This window comes from Coregonus lavaretus (genome assembly GCF_964263955.1).
Source record: "Coregonus lavaretus genome assembly, chromosome: 4".
Classification (NCBI taxonomy): Eukaryota; Metazoa; Chordata; class Actinopteri; order Salmoniformes; family Salmonidae; genus Coregonus; species Coregonus lavaretus.
The window spans coordinates 60,960,630-60,981,106 of record NC_139991.1 but is presented as its reverse complement, the minus strand read 5'-3'; the positions used below and the strand labels follow the sequence as shown (position 1 = coordinate 60,981,106).

The window sequence follows — 20,477 nt, the reverse complement described above, 5'->3', positions numbered from 1 at the left end:
AGAACTCCCAAAGCCATATTATTATAAAAAGGGAAGTAAATGCTTTGCTGCACAAACAAGTGGTTTCTCTTTATAGTTTTTAGAAAATCTATATTTCAACCTAATTAAGGATGTCAACATTGTTAAAATATAGATAAAACCTTGTTTTTCTCTTCTTATTGGGGGTTATTATGTAGCTATGTGCAGGTGCACATATTTTCTATCGATCTCAAACATTCAGGAAATGTTTAGTTAAAGATTCTCAACCTGCCACTGATTTTAGCCTGATAACAGATTATTTAGGAAGGGTTGCTTCGACACCCAGATTAAGCTACTCCTGGATTAAAAAGCATTCTCAATGAAGAATCTCCATTGACAGTGTGTGTTAGTCCAGGAATAGGACTAATCTGGGTCTGGGAGATGTCATCTAAGACTGCAGAGTCAGCGTGTATAGACGGAGCAGAAGCTGGACGGCTGCCTCTCCTCCCTACAGACAGTTTTATATGATGTCAGATATTATTACTATTACATAGGAACCCCACATAGAAGCACAATTTCTGACTTTGAAAGTCACCTTTGTTCTATTTTGCCAGGTTGCAATACAATACAATACTGATTGATGATATCAGTAGACTATGAGGGCAGAGCCCCACAATAGGTTATAGACTAACCAACAGCCTGATGCTATCCTACTCACCTAACTCATCAGAGCTACTGTTTCATTCTATTTTATTTTTCTTCATTATCAAAATTGTCTGTACTGTAAAAATCTGCTATTTACCTGTACCTCAAATTTACCACACCCATTATCATAGTTTGAATGTGATTCTGAGAATGTTGTATAATTTGATTACATCAATATAGTTCCACTCCATGCAATATCCACTTCAATCATATAATGTTCATGTTTTGTGTCAGTATTATCAACAAAATAATGTAAGACTGTACAATAATGCAATACTGTATCAGAGTGAAGGTCCCTGGATGGGCTCCATGTTGGATTGTGTTCTTTAAGTGAACGTTATAACACTACTAACCACATGACAGTGGGTAGTGCACTCAGAGAGTAGGGGTCAGTCTTTCTGAGGTGAATGTTTGGATGCTACAAGGCTCCAAGCGGCAGAAGCAGGCCTTTGTCGCCACTTGAAGACAAAATGTTTCTCACCGGAAGGAAGGAAGCTAACGTAAATAAACATGTATTTTCCCGCACAGGCAATGAAATGAAATGGTATTTGTATTTTGCAGAATAATATACAGGCTCTTTACTTTTAAACACGCCTCTGTGTGGTTTGTTTGACTCCCATGACTCCTGTTTCTGTTCCTCCAGCATCTCACAAACTCCACAGCACCACATTCAGACTGCATCGGGTGTACCTGGACCTGTATCCACAAAGCATTTCAGAGTGTGAGTGCTGATCATACTGAATAAGATTATATGGACAGATCCTAGATCAGCACTCCTACTCTGAGACACTATGTGGATATGAACCCAGGTTTCAATTATCGTTGTCACACAAGCAGACACTCAAGGGAAATGGAAGTTCTGATACACCTCACTCACCTTCTCACACTCTCTCTCACCCCCTCATCCTCTCACTTACCCTTTCACTCCTCCCTCACCCCCTTTGTCCTGTCACCCTCTCACTCACCCTGCCAGTCCTCTTTCTCAACCTTGAGAATGGTTGGATATTTATTTTCAACTGTCCTGCAGAGGGAGCCATAACCACAGGAACCGTCCATAACATCACTGTGGCAGAAGGACATAACCACAGGAACCGTCCACTACATAACTGTAGCAGAATTACAGGACATAACCACAGGAACTGTTCTCTACATTACTGTGGGACATAACCACAGGAACCGTCCACTACATTACTGTAGCAGAATTACAGGACATAACCACAGGAACTGTTCTCTACATTACTGTGGGACATAACCACAGGAACCGTCCACTACATAACTGTAGCAGAATTACAGGACATAACCACAGGAACTGTTCTCTACATTACTGTGGGACATAACCACAGGAACCGTCCACTACATTACTGTAGCAGAATTACAGGACATAACCACAGGAACTGTTCTCTACATTACTGTGGGACATAACCACAGGAACCGTCCACTACATTACTGTAGCAGAATTACAGGACATAACCACAGGAACTGTTCTCTACATTACTGTGGGACATAACCACAGGAACCGTCCACTACATTACTGTAGCAGAATTACAGGACATAACCACAGGAACTGTTCTCTACATTACTGTGGGACATAACCACAGGAACCGTCCACTACATAACTGGAGCAGGACATAACCACAGGAACTGCCCACTACATTACTGTAGCAGAATGACATAACCACAGGAACCGTCCACTACATTACTGGAGCAGGACAGGACATAACCACAGGAACCGCCCACTACATTACTGTAGCAGAATGACATAACCACAGGAACCGTCCACTACATTACTGGAGCAGGACATAACCACAGGAACTGCCCACTACATTACTGTAGCAGAATGACATAACCACAGGAACCGTCCACTACATTACTGGAGCAGGACAGGACATAACCACAGGAACCGCCCACTACATTACTGTAGCAGAATGACATAACCACAGGAACCGTCCACTACATTACTGGAGCAGAATGACATAACCACAGGAACCGCCCACTACATTACTGTAGCAGAATGACATAACCACAGGAACCGTCCACTACATTACTGGAGCAGAATGACATAACCACAGGAACCGTCCACTACATTACTGTAGCAGGACAGGACATAACCACAGGAACCGTCCACTACATTACTGGAGCAGAATGACATAACCACAGGAACCGCCCACTACATTACTGTAGCAGAATGACATAACCACAGGAACCGTCCACTACATTACTGTAGCAGGACAGGACATAACCACAGGAACCGTCCACTACATTACTGGAGCATAATGACATAACCACAGGAACCGCCCACTACATTACTGTAGCAGAATGACATAACCACAGGAACCGTCCACTACATTACTGGAGCAGGACAGGACATAACCACAGGAACCGCCCACTACATTACTGGAGCAGGACAGGACATAACCACAGGAACCGCCCACTACATTACTGGAGCAGGACAGGACATAACCACAGGAATTGTCCAATACATTACTGTGGGACAGGACATAACCACAGGAACCGTCCACTACATTACTGTAGCAGTAGGACATAACCACAGGAAACTTCCACTACATCACAGCAGCAGGACAGGACATAACCACAGGAACTAATTTCTACATCCTGCTTCTACCCGCACTAGCAGCTTTTCATACCGCACCCCGCCCACACCCACTGGCTTAATGTCCAACTCCCACCTTGCTATCGCAAGAACTGGTCCCAAACCCAGCAATGTTATTTTAGGCGTATGTGACGCAGCTCTCTTGCCAGCCATGGTCCCAGCAATTTTGTGCCCTATACGCTATATCAAATGCCCCAAAATAACTTCAGAAATAGGTTAAATTACCAGAGATTCTCATGTGGTCCATTATATTAGGTTCTGTATTACTGGGCTATGTCAGCCCATAGCCGCAGGAAGTAGGGGTGCTGAGGTTGCTGCAACACACCTGAAAAATCAATAAAAAAAGAAAAACATTGACAAAAAAGTTTTTTTTAAGAAAGTAGTTCACTGGGCCTTTACTAGTCCTGTATTAGCTGACCAATAATGCCATAAATACATGTTTTTTCACAAAAGTAGTGCACTGGGCCTTTACTAGTCCTGTATTAGCAGTCTGATATAACCTTCTGTAGAGCATCGCCCCAAAAATATAGCGCTGCAATATATCTCATTTTATTGCATAAATCGTGTATGCATTGGATTGCAATGCTGGTGCGGTAAAATAATCCAGTCCAGTTTAATGAATTAAAGTTTAGCCTAATCCAAGTGTAGGCTATGACACAATGTACATGGAGAAGAAGGCTAAAACGTGGTCAGCGGCAGATCAAAATAGCTGCACAAAGTCTCCGGGTGAAGGGTTGTCCATGGTGCTGTCATTCAAGGTCCTTTGTATACCCTGTTTGTAATGAGCACAAGAAAGTTACATTTTGGCTTCTGCTCAGATGGATGAAGCCAGCGGGGAACACATGCAACATACAGACACCTCGGTTACACACCTACCACAGATCTTACTTGCAGTGGTGTAGTGTTATTTTTATTTTTAGATGAGGGAGCGCAAAAAAATATGTAAAGAAGTCATCATTTCCTCAATCAAAGCATGTGAGGGAGATGTCTCCGGTCTGACTGAGCCTGCATTTCATAGACTGAATTGGTGTCTGTGTGTGTAAGGTACCTGGGACGAGATCTATTATGAATAACTGATAAGAAGAACCTCGTCTTGAGGGCCAAACCCTGGTTTCCATACAATGAGAACAGTCTTCACAGCAGATACTGTCTGCTGTGAAGTATTCATTTCTTTCATAACAAATCCTAACCTTTTGACCCATTCCACAGATCTGTTGTTTGTCATGTATTCAGGAGGATGTGTCTTGGCGATAAAGAGCTGTAACCCAGTTCTGCTCGTGGAGTTTCTCAGCGACTACCTCCGGGGGGTTGCTGACCAGCTCCATTACTGCAGTAATTAAAGAATAAAGTTCAATTGTTTTGAAGAAATCTAAAAGTCTCTCTCCTTTGATTAGAGTAATTCCACAACAGTAATTAGGAGGTGTTCTTGGTGTAACAGTGACTTTATAGGTCTACTGTGCTGTTATATTTGCTTCTGTTATGTAAAATACTAATGAATCGTTATGTGATCTTGCCAGACATTAATTCAGCTTTGATTTAGCTTTACTAAACGAGCACCATTGTGAGAAGTGATAATCTTCTATTTGTAATAATAATAATAATAAGTGATGAGTAGGATTATTAGTCTTATAGGCAACATCTTGATGAATGTTGTTGTAAACGATTGGAGCGCCCTTCGTTGTTCTAAAAGGACAGCGCTAAATTAACTTTGATTTGATTAGCTTGAACACATGGTTAAAATATAGCCTATTACAGAATAAAAGAAAACAGAGGGGTGAACTATCAATTCATATAATTTATTTGCATAGATTTAATCAATAAATCAAATGACCAAGTAGTGAACATAAATCATTACTACATTGAATTGCAGGAAATTCGTTTTAAAACAGCCATAAAATCAAGCTTTTGGTGTGGTGTATTCATGCATCTCAATAAACTATAACCTAAATGCATTATTACCTCCAAATTGGCCCAATTTCCATTTCCATTTTCCCATCCCGACATAGCCTACCAAGCTAGAACAGGCCCTGTGTCTCAACCAATAGCCAACATAGGCTAAATGTCCCAAGCAGGGCTACAGCAACTTCCAGAAAGGGTCAGGCTCTTGGGCTTCGCTGTGGCCACTCTGGTTTGGGTGTCCTCGGCAGAACAGTGTCTCTGTAACCAAGTGGTCACATATCGTTCTGGGTTCCACTGCACAACAGCAGGTCGGTGGAGTTTTATGAACATCAGCTGAAGCTGGATACTCTTTATCTCCCTCACTAACTTTAAGCATCAGTTGTCAGAGCACCTTACCGATCACTGCACCTGTACACAGCCCATCTGAAATTAGCCCACTCAACTCATTTGCACCCCTGTATCTCTATTTGCACATCATCTCTTGCACATCTATCATTCCAGTGTTAATACTAATTGTAATTATTTTGCACTATGGCCTATTTATTGCCTTACCTCCATAACTTGCTACATTTGCACACACTGTATATATATTTTCTGTGGTATTTTTGACTTTATGTTTTGTTTTACCCCATATGTAACTCTGTGTTGTTGTTTTTATCGCACTGCTTTGCTTTATCTTGGCAAGGTCGCAGTTGTAAATGAGAACTTGTTCTCAACTGGCTTACCTGGTTAAATAAAGGTGAAATAAAAATTAAAAATAAAATTAAAAGGCAGACATGGTGAATATCTTTTTTTTTCAAGGTTCTGAAGGTGTCAAGCCTCCAATGGGCCTCTGCAGCGCACAAATGTAGTCTTCAGTTCTTCATCTTTCGCCAGAGAGAAGACAGGGAAGAAACCACCATTTACCTACCTCTAGGCAGCTGTAGCCTACATATTTATTTGGTTTGTAATTTTCCATGAATTTGTTTTGGTGATTCAATATATTTTATTTAGAATTGATCAGAATACGTTTTCAGTGTATTCTCAAATTGAAAAAAAGTGAGGTCCCTCAGGGTCCCCCAGCACTACACACCTGCTGACTTGTGAAGAAGGCAACTGCACTGTGCTATTTCATCAATAATTCTTTTTATTTCCACCCTGGCTTTTCCTAAAGTAAATTGAGGTTTGCCAAAATTGTATAATTATTCCTGTCTAAATAAAAACATTCCAACTATTTTACCAGAGGGCATGTGACTTAGCCACAGAGGACCAAAAAATTGCAGTGGATTGTTTCAAATCACAAGCATGTTGGACTATGCCTATTTGAGAAGCCCGCAATTTGGGCAGCGTTTGTGGCAGTATGTCTAGCTGATTGAGTTGCAGCTGTCAGTACAAATAATCTAAAATATGTGTGAAGATAATATGTCTTGAGTCTAATATAAAATGTTGCAACAAGAAGAAAGGGATGGGTGTGTGGTGAAGATATGGGTGTCTCTCTCCAGAATACATGCACTCAGCCCTCCAGAATGTACTTACAGTGAGGGAAAAAAGTATTTGATCCCCTGCTGATTTTGTACATTTGCCCACTGACAAAGAAATGGTCAGTCTATAATTTTAATGGTAGGTTTATTTGAACAGTGAGAGACAGAAAAACGAATGTCAAAAATGTTAGAAATGTATTTGCATTTTAATGAGGGAAATAGGTATTTGACCCCCTCTCAATCAGAAAGGTTTCTGGCTCCCAGGTGTCTTTTATACAGGTAACGAGCTGAGATTAGGAGCACACTCTTAAAGGGAGTGCTCCTAATCTCAGTTTGTTACCTGTATAAAAGACACCTGTCCACAGAAGCAATCAATCAATCAGATTCCAAACTCTCCACCATGGCCAAGACCAAAGAGCTCTCCAAGGATGTCAGGGACAAGATTGTAGACCTACACAAGGCTGAAATGGGCTACAAGACCATCGCCAAGCAGCTTGGTGAAAAGGTGACAACAGTTGGTGCGAATATTCGCAAATGGGAGAAACACAAAATAACTGTCAATCTCCCTCGGCCTGGGGCTTCATGCAAGATCTCACCTCGTGGAGTTGCAATGATCATAAGAACGGTGAGGAATCAGCCCAGAACTACACGGGAGGATATTGTCAATGATCTCAAGGCAGCTGGGACCATAGTCATCAAGAAAACAATTGGTAACACACTACGCCGTGAAGGACTGAAATCCTGCAGTGCCCACAAGGTCCCCCTGCTCAAGAAAGCACATATACAGGCCCATCTGAAGTTTGCCAATGAACATCTGAATGATTCAGAGGAGAACTGGGTGAAAGTGTTGTGGTCAGATGAGACCAAAATCGAGCTTTTTGGCATCAACTCATCTCGCTGTGTTTGGAGGAGGAGGAATGCTGCCTATGACCCCAAGAACACCATCCCCACCGTCAAACATAGAGGTGGAAACATTATGCTTTGGGGGTGTTTTTCTGCTAAGGGGACAGGACAACTTCACTGCATCAAAGGGACGATGGACGGGGCCATGTACCGTCAAATCTTGGGTGAGAACCTCCTTCCCTCAGCCAGGGCATTGAAAATGGGTTGTGGATGGGTATTCCAGCATGACAATGACCCAAAACACACGGCCAAGGCAACAAAGGAGTGGAGAAGGTCTGCAAAGAGGAGTGGAACAAAATCCCTCCTGAGATGTGTGCAAACCTGGTGGCCAACTAGAAGAAACGTCTGACCTCTGTGATTGCCAACAAGGGTTTTGCCACCAAGTACTAAGTCATGTTTTGTAGAGGGGGTCAAATATTTATTTCCCTCATTAAAATGCAAATCAATTTATAAAATTTTTGACATGTGTATTTCTGGATTTTTGTTGTTGTTATTCTGTCTCTCACTGTTCAAATAAACCTACCATTAAAATTATAGACTGATCATGTCTTTGTCAGTGGGCAACCGTACAAAATCAGCAGGGGATCAAATACTTTTTTCCCTCACTGTAGCTGTCTCCCACCAAATCTTGTGCATTCATTGTTTAATTCTGTGAATTGTTTGCCCTTTGATTATTTATGTTTTATCAATTCCCGATTACATATGTCACCAGTAGGCCTAGTAAATGTAACTTTAATCCCACGTCATTTGGTTACATTAATTTCTGTTAATGCATGTATTAATAACAGTCATTACCATTCTCATTCTCAGAGTGGAAACGTTGTTTGCAGAGTTCACAATCTGCTACACTTGTGAGAAACAAGTTTTGGTTTATTTCATAATCATTATGAGTTTTTAAACATGTTTCATTGTCTTTTGTTTGGAGCGCTCTATGTGGGCAATGAGCATGTGTCTGGTTTCTCTGTCCTGATAATGTTGAAGGAGCGTTCCTGAGCATGCATAGAAGTAGCCTACCTGGCCTGCTAAAGGGACATGTAGGAAAGTACCCATTTGGCAATGTCTGATTTCTGATTCAATCAATCAATCAATTTTATTTTATATAGCCCTTCTTACATCAGCTAATATCTCGAAGTGCTGTACAGAAACCCAGCCTAAAACCCCAAACAGCTAGTAATGCAGGTGTAGAAGCACGGTGGCTAGGAAAAACTCCCTAGAAAGGCAAAACCTAGGAAGAAACCTAGAGAGGAACCAGGCTATGAGGGGTGGCCAGTCCTCTTCTGGCTGTGCCGGGTGGAGATTATAACAGAACCATGCCAAGATGTTCAAAAATGTTCATAAGTGACAAGCATGGTCAAATAATAATCAGGAATAAATCTCAGTTGGCTTTTCATAGCCGATCATTAGAGTTTAAAACAGCAGGTCTGGGACAGGTAGGGGTTCCATAACCGCAGGCAGAACAGTTTAAACTGGAATAGCAGCAAGGCCAGGCGGACTGGGGATAGCAAGGAGTCACCACGGCCGGTAGTCCCGACGTATGGTCCTAGGGCTCAGGTCTCTCAGTTGGCTTTTCATAGCCGATCATTTAGAGTTGAAAACAGCAGGTCTGGGACAGGTAGGGGTTTCGTAGCCGCAGGCAGAACAGTTGAAACTGGAATAGCAGCAAGGCCAGGCGGACTGGGGGCAGCAGGGTGTCATCATGCCCGGTAGTCCTGACGTATGGTCCTAGGGCTCAGGTTCTCAGAGAGAAAGAGAGAACGAGAGAATTAGAGAGAGCATACTTAAATTCACACAGGACACTGGATAAGACAGGAGAAGTACTCCAGGTATAACCAACTAACCCCAGCCCCCCGACACATAAACTACTGCAGCATAAATACTGGAGGCTGAGACAGGAGCGGTCCGGAGACACTGTGGCCCCATCCGAAGAAACCCCCGGACAGGGCCAAACAGGAAGGATATAACCCCACCCACTCCGCCAAAGCACAGCCCCCGCACCACTAGAGGGATATCCCCAACCACCAACTTACAATCCTGAGACAAGGCCGAGTATAGCCCACAGAGGTCTCCACCACAGCACAAACCAAGGGGGGGGGGGGGGCGCCAACCCAGACAGGAAGATCACGTCAGTAACTCAACCCACTCAAGTGACGCACCCCTCCCAGGGACGGCATGAAAGAGCACCAGCAGGCCAGTGACTCAGCCCCTGCAACAGGGTTAGAGGCAGAGAACCCCAGTGGAGAGGGGAACCGGCCTGGCAGAGACAGCAAGGGCTGTTCGTTGCTCCAGCCTTTCCGTTCACCTTCACACTCCTGGGCCAGACTACACTCAATCATATGACCTACTGAAGAGATAAGTCTTCAGTAAAGACTTAAAGGTTGAGACCGAGTCTGCGTCTCTCACATGGGTAGGCAGACTGTTCCATAAAAATGGAGATCTATAGGAGAAAGCCCTGCCTCCCGCTGTTTGCTTAGAAATTCTAGGGACAATTAGGAGGCCTGCGTCTTGTGACCGTAGCGTACGTATTGGTATGTACGGCAGGACCAACTCGGAAAGATAGGTAGGAGCAAGCCCATGTAACGCTTTATAGGTTAACAGTAAAACCTTGAAATCAGCCCTTGCCTTAACAGGAAGCCAGTGTAGGGAAGCTAGCACTGGAGTAATATGATCAAATTTCTTGGTTCTAGTCAGGATTCTAGCAGCCGTATTTAGCACTAACTGAAGTTTATTTAGTGCTTTATCCGGGTAGCCGGAAAATAGAGCATTGCAGTAGTCTAATCTAGAAGTAACAAATGCATGGATTAATTTTTCTGCATCATTTTTGGACAGAAAATTTCTGATTTTTGCAATGTTACGTAGATGGAAAAAAGCTGTCCTTGAAACAGTCTTGATATGTTCGTCAAAAGAGAGATCATTGTCTTAACTAACCACGTCCACTACTATAAAGCTGAGCTTCTCAGTCATTTTTTCTTCACCTCACACAAGCCCATTTATGCTTGATCTGAAAATGTGGTCGGAGGCGCCGTATGGCTGGTGTAACGCAATTGCGGAGCCTCTGGAGGCACGCAGAGGCCAAATTGAGCTCCATACCGCATTGCAATGCGGCTCTCAAATTTTGCAACAATGTGGAGGGCTCCATATAGCTCTGCATTGACATGATTGGTTGACGGTAGGTGAGGGTGGGAGGTCCTGTATAAACACAAACTCACTTCCTTGACAACTTCCTTCACAACAGCTCTGCGCTGCAAAGTGAAGCGCAAGAAGTATGAATGCCCTGACTTCTGCAGAGGCCACATCACCATAAATGCTGCACGGTCAATATGTGAAAGAGCAAAATATCATGATCAGATGATCCCATATATCCATTGGAAACATCATAAAAAACAGCTGCTGTCCCGAGCTCACTGGCGCTGGAATAGGGCCCTGGAATAGGATAGCTGATTTGATCCAATCTTGCAAGTTCGCTAGCAACAGTTTAGGACTGGACCCAGTTGATGATTTGATACAATGTTGCACTTCACTAGCAATAGCTCAAGTCAAGACAGATAGAAAGGGAGGCAGAGACAGGCAGAGTAGAGAGATGAAAGAACCAGATTTTTCATCAGGATATTTGTCAGTTTTTTTTGTCAGCTTTAGGCCCAAAAATATAAACGCAACATGCAACAATTTCAAAGATTTTACTGAGTGACAGTTCATATAAGGAAATCAGTCAATTGAAATAAATTAATTACCCTCCAAGGCCCTAATCTATGGATTCCACATGACTGGGCAGGGATGCAGCCATGGGTGGTGGGCCTTGGAGGGTATTCACCCCCCTTGGCATTTTTCCTATTTTGTTGCCTTACAACCTGGAATTAAAATGGATTTTGGGGGGGTTTGTATCATTTGATTTACACATCATGCCTACCACTTTGAAGATGCAAAATATGTTTTATTGTGAAACAAACAAGAAATGAGACCAAAAAAATAGAAAACTTGAGCGTGCATAACTATTCACCCCCCCAAAAAATCTATTTAAGTTACAGGTTGTAATGCAACAAAATAGGAAAAACACCAAGGGGATGAATACTTTTCCAAGGCACTGTATCTTCATGTCCACATCATGTATTTCGTATACATTTTGGTTTTCATTGAGTTCATCTTGTTATTTCCTTTTTTATTTAGACAATAAAAACCAAAACAGAACAAACACTGAACAATAAACAAATGCTTTAATATTCAATCATTAACTGTATTAATGTTTAAAATGTCAACATAAAGCATGACACAGTGTGCCTGCGCAGTTTGATTCCTAAAAATATACAAATATAAAATACAGAGTGACTCTTTGGTCAAAAAGGAAGTCTACCATGTTGCTCTTACATTGTGGAATGAAGAACGTGGTTCTCTCTAACTTCTCCAATCCCTCCATGAAAGAGTAATGTCATCTCATCTCTAACCTTGTTGTCAGGCTAATTGGGTGAAATGGTGAACAAAATTTAATCTGCCCAAATGTTCCTCAGATCTCCATCAGCTCTCCCTGTCTTCTTTCTCTCTCTTCTTCTACCTCTCCCTGTATCTGGGAGCTGCTCTGCAGGCCAGTTAAATAGACCTCATCTAAACATTTTCCACTGAGATCTTTCAGTCTTTGTACCAGTCTCTCTATCTCTCCATTTTTCTCCTTCATTTGTCTATCCTTCTCCTTCATCTGTCTGCTGAACTCCCTCTGCATCTTTGTCTGTGAGATCATGATGTTCCTCTGTAACTCAGGTAGGACTATCTTCATCAGGTTTCTCTCTGCTTCAACTCTGACCTCCCCTTCATAGTTCTCCATCAACTCCTGTCTGTGTCTCTCCTCCATCTCCATCCTCTCTTTTCTCTCTAAATCTTTCCAGCTTTCTCTCCATCTCCTCCCTCCTATCAGACTCTCTCTTCAGCTCTCTCTCCAGCTCCCTTTGCTTCTCCTCATCCCCCTCTTCTTTCATCTGTCTCTCCAGGTCAGTTATTCGTTCTCTGAGTATCCTGATATCTCTTGGAAAATGCTGTTCAAAAGAAGACATTGTATTATCATATCTATGTACCTGACAAAGGCCATGCAGTCGAACTGCATCAGTTTTTAATCTTGGTTTCCATTGAATATGCCATACAAATAAAGGCATTTCAATTAATTATATGAAAAGTACCTTGGTGCTCCTTTCTTTTTGATATTGATATCTCTCTTGAGCTTCTGGATTACTCCATCTTTCTTATTCAGAGAGTCCTGCAACTCCTTCTCAAGCCTCTCTCACCTCTGTCTGTTTCCTCTCCTCTCTCTCCCTCTGGATCTTTCCCTCCATCCCTCTAACCTGGGTCTCGGTCTCCTGGTAGGTCTGACTGCTGTAGAATTTCTCTCTGTTTCCTGCCACCATCTCCTCTACCTGCTCCAGCAGCTCTGGGACCTGAGTGCCATGGGCCCTGTCCTTAATGTTGAGGACGTGGTACCTGCTCCCACATTTCTCTACAAGCTGCTGGAGGTCCTGACTCCCTGCTTGGAGAAACTCCTCAATGCTCTGCTCTTTCAGGCCATCAGCATGGGTGAATAGAATCACAGTGTGTTCCCAACAACCCTCCCCAAACATCTCCTCTATTCTCTCCAGCACCCCTCTCTCCTCCCCATTAGAGGGCTCCACTGGTATGACCAGGAGGAAGGCGTGCGGTCCCGGGGCAGACAGATGGACACAGAGCCCCACATCATGTCTCATCTCCTCCAGAGAGAGTCCAGGACAGAACCAGTCTGGAGTGTCCACCAGCACCAACCGTCTCCCAGACACATCCCCCTCTCTCCTCTTACTCCTGTGGGTCACTGCAGAGGGGCAAGCCTGGGCCCCAAACTCCTCTCTGCCCAGGATGGTGTTTCCTGCTGCACTGCTCTGAGTCCCAGTCGTCCTCTCGACTGCTGCTCTCTCCTCCCAGTGCATCACAGCACACAGCACTGTTCAACACACTGACTCTCTGGAGGATGTATAACACAGTGTAAAATATAATGTAAGCTACATCCATAACTCACTTTCAGGAGGATTTAACTCCATGCTGTTTCTCCTCCTCAGTGGAAGTGTGGGGTCTGTACCTGAGGTCTCTCCTCCCACTGTAACACAACATAGAGAACTGGTCAACATACTGACTCATCAGAGACACATAGTATATCAACTCCAAATACATTGCACATCATAGTGAAATATAGATTATTGGAGAAAATAGGAAATATCAAGATTGATGACAGCTTGAAACAACATTGATAATTCACTGAGTGAAGGATGGTCCACTATAGACTAGAAACAGTAGGAGAAAGCAGGACAATATTGATAACTCACTATATGGAGGATAATCCATGCTGTGTCTCCTCCTGACTGGTATTATGGAACCTGTATCTGAGGTCTCTCCATGTTCTAAAACAACAAATAACATCCATTTATAATGGGAACATTTACCTCAGTAACACATGAAGGCACATAGACCTACTTAAGGGTAGTTCTGGGTTTCTATTGAAATGTTAATGTCAAGTATCATATTTCTCACTCACCAGTCATCGGTGCTGGGGTCTCTCTTCTCAGTCTCTCTACCTCAGTCTTCACATCACATATCTGTTGAGCTGAAATAACAAAGGAAGACTAACATCTGAATTCTGTGTTAAAGACTTTAGACAGAAATATGATGCAGAGGGAGAGTATGAAGTGATGTAAAACAATATTCCCAACTCAGAGGAGAGTCTACAATAACCTGAGAATTGAGGAAAGTACAGTAGACTAAACGTATTAATGGTTGTAATAATCTTACCCAGTTCAGCATTTTCGTTGTTGACATCCTCCACTTGTGTCTTTCCTTTAACTGCTTCTTTCTCTTCTAGTTCCTGCCTCCTCTCTTTAATTTCATTATATTTTTCCTCCAGTAGTTTGTCCCTCTCTTCCAGTAGTCTGTCCTTCTCTCCCAGTCTGTGGTTCCTGTCCTCTAGTTGAAGGTCTTTTTCCTGCAGTAGGACTCTGAAGTTCTCTACTTGGCTGTTCTTGTCCTGCAGGTTCTTTCTCAGTGCCTCTAGTTGAAGGTCTTTTTCCTGCAGTAGGACTCTGAAGTTCTCTACTTGGCTGTTCTTGTCCTGCAGGTTCTTTCTCAGTGCCTCTAGTTGAATGTCTCTATCCTTTAGTTGCTTCTCTTTCAGTTGGTTTTCTTTCTCTTCTAATAGTTTATCTGGTTCTTCTCCTCCAGTAGTCTCTCTTTCTCTTTCACTTCCTGGGTCATTTCATCCAGTTGTTTGTCTTTCTCCTCTAGTTGTTTCATCATCTCATCTCTTAATATCTCTTTTAATTCTTTTTCCATCTTCAACTCTGAGAGAGAGCACTTAATATATTTGATTGGTGTTTGTATGCGTGTACACATGCATATACACACACTCTCATTCAAACGCACACATGTGCACATACACGGACACACACACACGTAAATAGTGCCAAACATGCACTCAAACGTACTCAGTTGGCCTTGCTGTTATGATTGTTGTTGTCCTTGATGTCTTTTGTTTGTTTGCATTGTTGTTTTCTGTTTATCTTTGTCTTTCTCTTTATTCTCTTTTGTTGGCATTGGGGGCTTGGGGGGGATGGAATTATTTTATTAGTAATTATTTTTTTGATTGGTGTTTGTTTAATTAATTCAATCATTCATTCATTCAATAGTATGCCTATAAATACACATGATCATTTGATGGAGGTGATATAATTATTTTTTTCTACAGTCAGCAATTATGAGTTGAACCAATCATCAACTGATCTATTGACTATTTGATACATTATCAAATTGATTAGTCTGAAAAACTGAATGACATCACTCATGTTTCCTGAACCAATCCTCTCTCCTCCAGACTCTCTCATACTTACCAAGCTCAACAGCTGATGCCTCCCTCTTCAACTTGTCCTCCTGGGTCTCATGTTTTAAATAGTCTGAACCTGAGTCTATTGTGTAAAACAGAGGTGTGTTCTGTGTGGTAGATTACATCACTATATACAGAACAAACAGGACCAATCAGATTTCTCCTGTCACTAAATCCTCCATCATGTAAGGACTGTGGGAACCAATGAGATCTGGTTGACTTCATTAATAATGTTTATTTGTATTTTATTGGCCTATTTCTGTTCCAATTAATTATTTATATTTTTTTGTGATAACAAGCATTGGGCTATATGGCAGATACTGTATATTGTGTCAAAATTCATTACTAATGTAAATCTATAGAAAGGGATGTAAGCAGCGCTACTATGTGAGCATTCTTAGAATGACTGAATGCTTCATACTATGACATCAAGCTGAATTCAAGCTGTTCCATTTTAATTTTGGAGTGTGAACTGTTGAGCTCTGTGGCAGACATTTTGTGGGAGGGCTATGTGAAATGTTGAGCTCTATGGCAGATACAGTGCATTCGGAAAGTATTCAGACCCTTTGACTTTTTCCACATTTTGTTACGTTACAGCTTTATTCTAAATTGGATTATATATATATAGTGAGGGAAAAAAGTATTTGATCCCCTGCTGATTTTGTACATTTGCCCACTGACAAAGAAATGATCAGTCTATAATTTTAATGGTAGGTTTATTTGAACAGTGAGAGACAGAATAACAACAAAAGAATGGAGAAAAAACGCATGTCAAAAATGTTATAAATTGATTTGCATTTTAATGAGGGAAATAAGTATTTGACCCCCTCTCAATCAGAAAGATTTCTGGCTCCCAGGTGTCTTTTATACAGGTAACGAGCTGAGATTAGGAGCACACTCTTAAAGGGAGTGCTCCTAATCTCAGTTTGTTACCTTTATAAAAGACACCTGTCCACAGAAGCAATCAATCAATCAGATTCCAAACTCTCCACCATGGCCAAGACCAAAGAGCTCTCCAAGGATGTCAGGGACAAGATTGTAGACCTAAATAAGGCTGGAATGGGCTACAAGACCATCGCCAAGCAGCTTGGTGAGAAGGTGACAACAGTTGGTGCGATTATTCGCAAATGGAAGAAACACAAAATAACTGTCAATCTCCCTCGGCCTGGGGCTCCATGCAAGATCTCACCTCGTGGAGTTGCAATGATCATGAGAACGGTGAGGAATCAGCCCAGAACTACACGGGAGGATCTTGTCAATGATCTCAAGGCAGCTGGGACCATAGTCACCAAGAAAACAATTGGTAACACACTACGCCGTGAAGGACTGAAATCCTGCAGCGCCCGCAAGGTCCCCCTGCTCAAGAAAGCACATATACAGGGCCGTCTGAAGTTTGCCAATGAACATCTGAATGATTCAGAGGAGAACTGGGTGAAAGTGTTGTAGTCAGATGAGACCAAAATCGAGCTCTTTGGCGTCAACTCAACTCGCCGTGTTTGGAGAAGGAGGAATGCTGCCTAGGACCCCAAGAACACCACCCCCACCGTCAAACATGGAGGTGGAAACATTATGCTTTGGGGGTGTTTTTCTGCTAAGGGGACAGGACAACTTCACCGCATCAAAGGGACGATGGACGGGGCCATGTACCGTCAAATCTTGGGTGAGAACCTCCTTCCCTCAGCCAGGGCATTGAAAATGGGTTGTGGATGGGTATTCCAGCATGACAATGACCCAAAACACATGGCCAAGGCAACAAAGGAGTGGCTCAAGAAGAAGCACATTAAGGTCCTGGAGTGGCCTAGTCAGTGTCCAGACCATAATCCCATAGAAAATCTGTGGAGGGAGCTGAAGGTTTGAGTTGCCAAACGTCAGCCTCGAAACCTTCATGACTTGGAGAAGATCTGCAAAGAGGAGTGGAACAAAATCCCTCCTGAGATGTGTGCAAACCTGGTGGCCAACTACAAGAAACGTCTGACCTCTGTGATTGCCAACAAGGGTTTTGCCACCAAGTACTAAGTCATGTTTTGCAGAGGGGTCAAATACTTATTTCCCTCATTAAAATGCAAATCAATTTATAACATTTTTGACATGCGTTTTTCTGTTGTTATTCTGTCTCTCACTGTTCAAATAAACCTACCATTAAAATTATAGACTGATCATGTCTTTGTCAGTGGGCAAACGTACAAAATCAGCAGGGGATCAAATACTTTTTTCCCTCACTATATATATATATATATACACTTTTTTTCTCATCAATCGACACACAGTAGGCCATAATTACAATGCGAAAACAGGTTTTTAGAAAACTTAGCAAATTTATTAAAAATAAAAAACAGAAATACCTTATTTATACAAGTGTTCAGACCCTTTGCTATGAGACTCGAAATTGAGCTCAGGGCATCCTTTTTCCATTGATCATCCTTGAGATGTTTCAACAACTTGATTGGAGTCCACCTGTGGTAAATTCAATTGATTGGACATGATTTGTAAAGGCACACACCTGTCTATATAAGGTCCCACAGTTGACAGTGCATGTCAGAGCAAAAACCAAGCCATGAGGTCGAAGGAATTGTCCGTAGAGCGCCGAGACAGGATTGTGTCGAGGCACAGATTTGTGGAAGCGTACCAAAACATTTCTGCAGCATTAAAGGTCTCCAAGAACACAGTGGCCTCAATCTTTCTTAAATGGAAGAAGTTTGGAACTATCAAGACTCTTTCTAGAGCTGGCCGCCCGACCAAACTGAGCAATCGGGGGAAAAGGGCCTTGGTCAGGGAGGTGACCAAGAACTCGATGGTCACTCTGACAGAGCTCCAGAGTTTCTCTGTGGAGATGGGAGAACCTACCAGAAGGACAACAATCTCTGCAGCACTCCACCAATCAGGCCTTTATGATAGTGGCCAGATGGAAGCAACTCCTCAGTAAAATGCACAACAGCCCACTTGGAGTTTGCCAAAAGGCACCTAAAGGACTCTCAGACCATGAGAAACAAGATTCTTTGGTCTGATGAAACCAAGATTCAACTCTTTGGCCTGAATGCCAAGCGTCATGTCTGGAGGAAACCTGGCACCATCCCTACGGTGAAGCATGGTGGTGGCAGCATCATGCTGTGGGGATGTTTTTCAGCGGCAGGGACTGGGAGACTAGTCAGGATTGAGGGAAAGATGAACAGAGCAAAGTACAGAGAAATCCTTGATGAAAACCTGCTCCAGAGCGCTCAGGAACTCAGACTGGGGCGAAGGTTCACCTTCCAACAGGACAACGACCCTAAGCACACAGCCAAGACAACGAAGGAGTGGCTTTGGGACAAGTCTCTGAATGTCACTGAGTAGCCCAGCCAGAGCCCGGACTTGAACCCGATCGAACATCTCTGGAAAGACCTGAAAATAGTTGTGCAGTGATGCTCCCCATCCAACCTGACAGAGCTTGAAAGGATCTGCAGAGAAGAATGGGAGAAACTCCCCATATACAGGTGTGCCAAGCTTGTTGCATCAGACCCAAGAAGACTCAAGACTGTAATCACTGCCAAAAGTGTGTCAACAAAGTACTGGGTGAAGTAAAACATTCTAAAAACCTGTTTTTGCTTTGTCATTATGGGGTATTGTGTGTAGATTGATAAGGGGGGAAAAAACGACTTAATACATTTTAGAATAAGGCTGTAATGTGGAAAAAGTCAAGGGGTCGGAATACTTTCTGAATGCACTGTATACTGTATTATGGGATGGCTATAGTAAGGAAATTGAAGAACATCTATACATCATAATCAAACCTACCTTGAGAATTTTGGCAGAGTACTGATAAATGTAAAGAAATACATTTGTGGTCTTGAAGAAGACACATTGCTGTTCACAAGGCCTGTACTTTTTTATAGTATCAGATTAACACTCTGGTCTGTTCTTTGTCTTCGGTTATTGGTTGTCAATAAACAAAACAGACAAATAAGTAAGTAATTGCTCACCTTCTAGCCGTGCTGATCATCCATTATCCAAGATGGAGAGTCATGAAAAATGATAATGTAAAACAAAACCTATTAGTTATTATAGTTACATTCAATCCAATTATTATACATAATATTGGAATGACTGTTCATCATTCATTACTAATGTACATCAAGGGATGTAATCAGTGCTACTATGTGAGCAGTCTTAGAATGTCTGAATTTTTCATACTAGGACATCAAACTTAATTCAAGCGGATTCCATTTTAATTTTGGTGTGAAATGTTGAGCTCTATGGCAGATATTTTGTGGGAGGGGTATGCAGAGAATTTGAAGAAAGTCTATACATCATCATCCAACGTACTTTGAGAACAGTTGGGGAGAGTTTAGATAAATGTAAAGAACCAGATTTAATTTGTAGTCTTGCAGAAGACACACTGCTGTTCACAAGGCCTGTACTTCTTTATAGGATCAGATTAACACTGTTCTTTGTCTTCTGTTATTGGTTGTCTATAAACAAAACAGACAAATAAGTATTTACTCACTTAATGCTGATCATCCATTATCCAAGATGGAGAGACATTAATAAATCAAAATGTATTAGTTATTATAGTTACAGTCAATCCAATTTCTGTCACATTACATAATTCTGTCAAATACCATACATCATATGTAATGAATACTCAGGGAGAAAAAGGTATAGATTCACGCGCAGAGCGCGGCAGGTGTTTATTACGCCTTCGCAGAAGGCAGGAATCGTGGTCACAGGCAGCAATGGTCATACACAGGTAGGCAAACAGGCAGGAGAATCAAAAACTAGGACTGAAGGCTATAACTGGTTCTCACAAACGAACTAGGAAAAGGCTTAGTAGAGTCAAAACGAACAATACCTCACAAGGCACAAACAGACTGAACTGAACTAAATAAGGAGCTGATAAGACCAGGTGAGTTACTAACACAGGTGAAATCAATGAAACCCACAGGTGAACCCCCCCCCCCCCCCCCCCCCCCCCCCTCCCGGGGGAGCAGAGGCGGCCGCCTACATCGGGGGCGAGGTCGGCAGGCTGGTTCGACAAGGTCGTGGACTGCCTTGACGTTCTGCGTCGAGGCTGATGTACAGTGGGTCTGTTTGG

At 42.5% G+C, this 20,477-nt stretch overlaps 2 protein-coding genes and 1 long non-coding RNA gene across 3 annotated transcripts; all 3 read right to left on the bottom strand.

Annotated features, from left to right (window-relative positions):
• Window positions 1-11,849: 11,849 nt before the first annotated feature.
• On the bottom strand, window positions 11,850-13,502 carry LOC311127983 (GTPase IMAP family member 9-like). The gene has a single exon (XM_084159900.1). It carries the CDS (start codon window positions 13,467-13,469, stop codon window positions 12,786-12,788), a length of 684 nt encoding a protein of 227 aa, XP_084016026.1. The 5' UTR covers window positions 13,470-13,502; the 3' UTR covers window positions 11,850-12,785.
• A 1-nt stretch (window position 13,503) lies between these two features.
• On the bottom strand, window positions 13,504-14,784 carry LOC311127497 (uncharacterized protein; the record flags this gene model as incomplete). The annotated part of the gene is made up of 5 exons (XM_084159320.1): window positions 13,504-13,636; window positions 13,863-13,937; window positions 14,072-14,140; window positions 14,326-14,716; window positions 14,773-14,784. The coding sequence occupies 5 exons, from the start codon at window positions 14,782-14,784 to the stop codon at window positions 13,542-13,544; spliced, it is 642 nt and encodes a 213-aa protein (XP_084015446.1). The 3' UTR covers window positions 13,504-13,541.
• Window position 14,785: 1 nt separating this feature from the next.
• LOC311127986 lies at window positions 14,786-19,443 on the bottom strand. Its single transcript, XR_014613168.1, has 3 exons — window positions 19,366-19,443; window positions 15,417-15,491; window positions 14,786-14,870 (listed from the first exon to the last, which is right to left on the bottom strand). It is a non-coding gene; the product is annotated as an uncharacterized lncRNA (long non-coding RNA).
• Between the last annotated feature and the right edge of the window lie 1,034 nt (window positions 19,444-20,477).

What these genes read in the sequence shown, in the direction of transcription:
- LOC311127983 (XM_084159900.1), bottom strand. Translation starts at nt 13,469, where the DNA reads ATGCACTGGGAGGAGAGAGCAGCAGTCGAGAGGACGACTGGGACTCAG.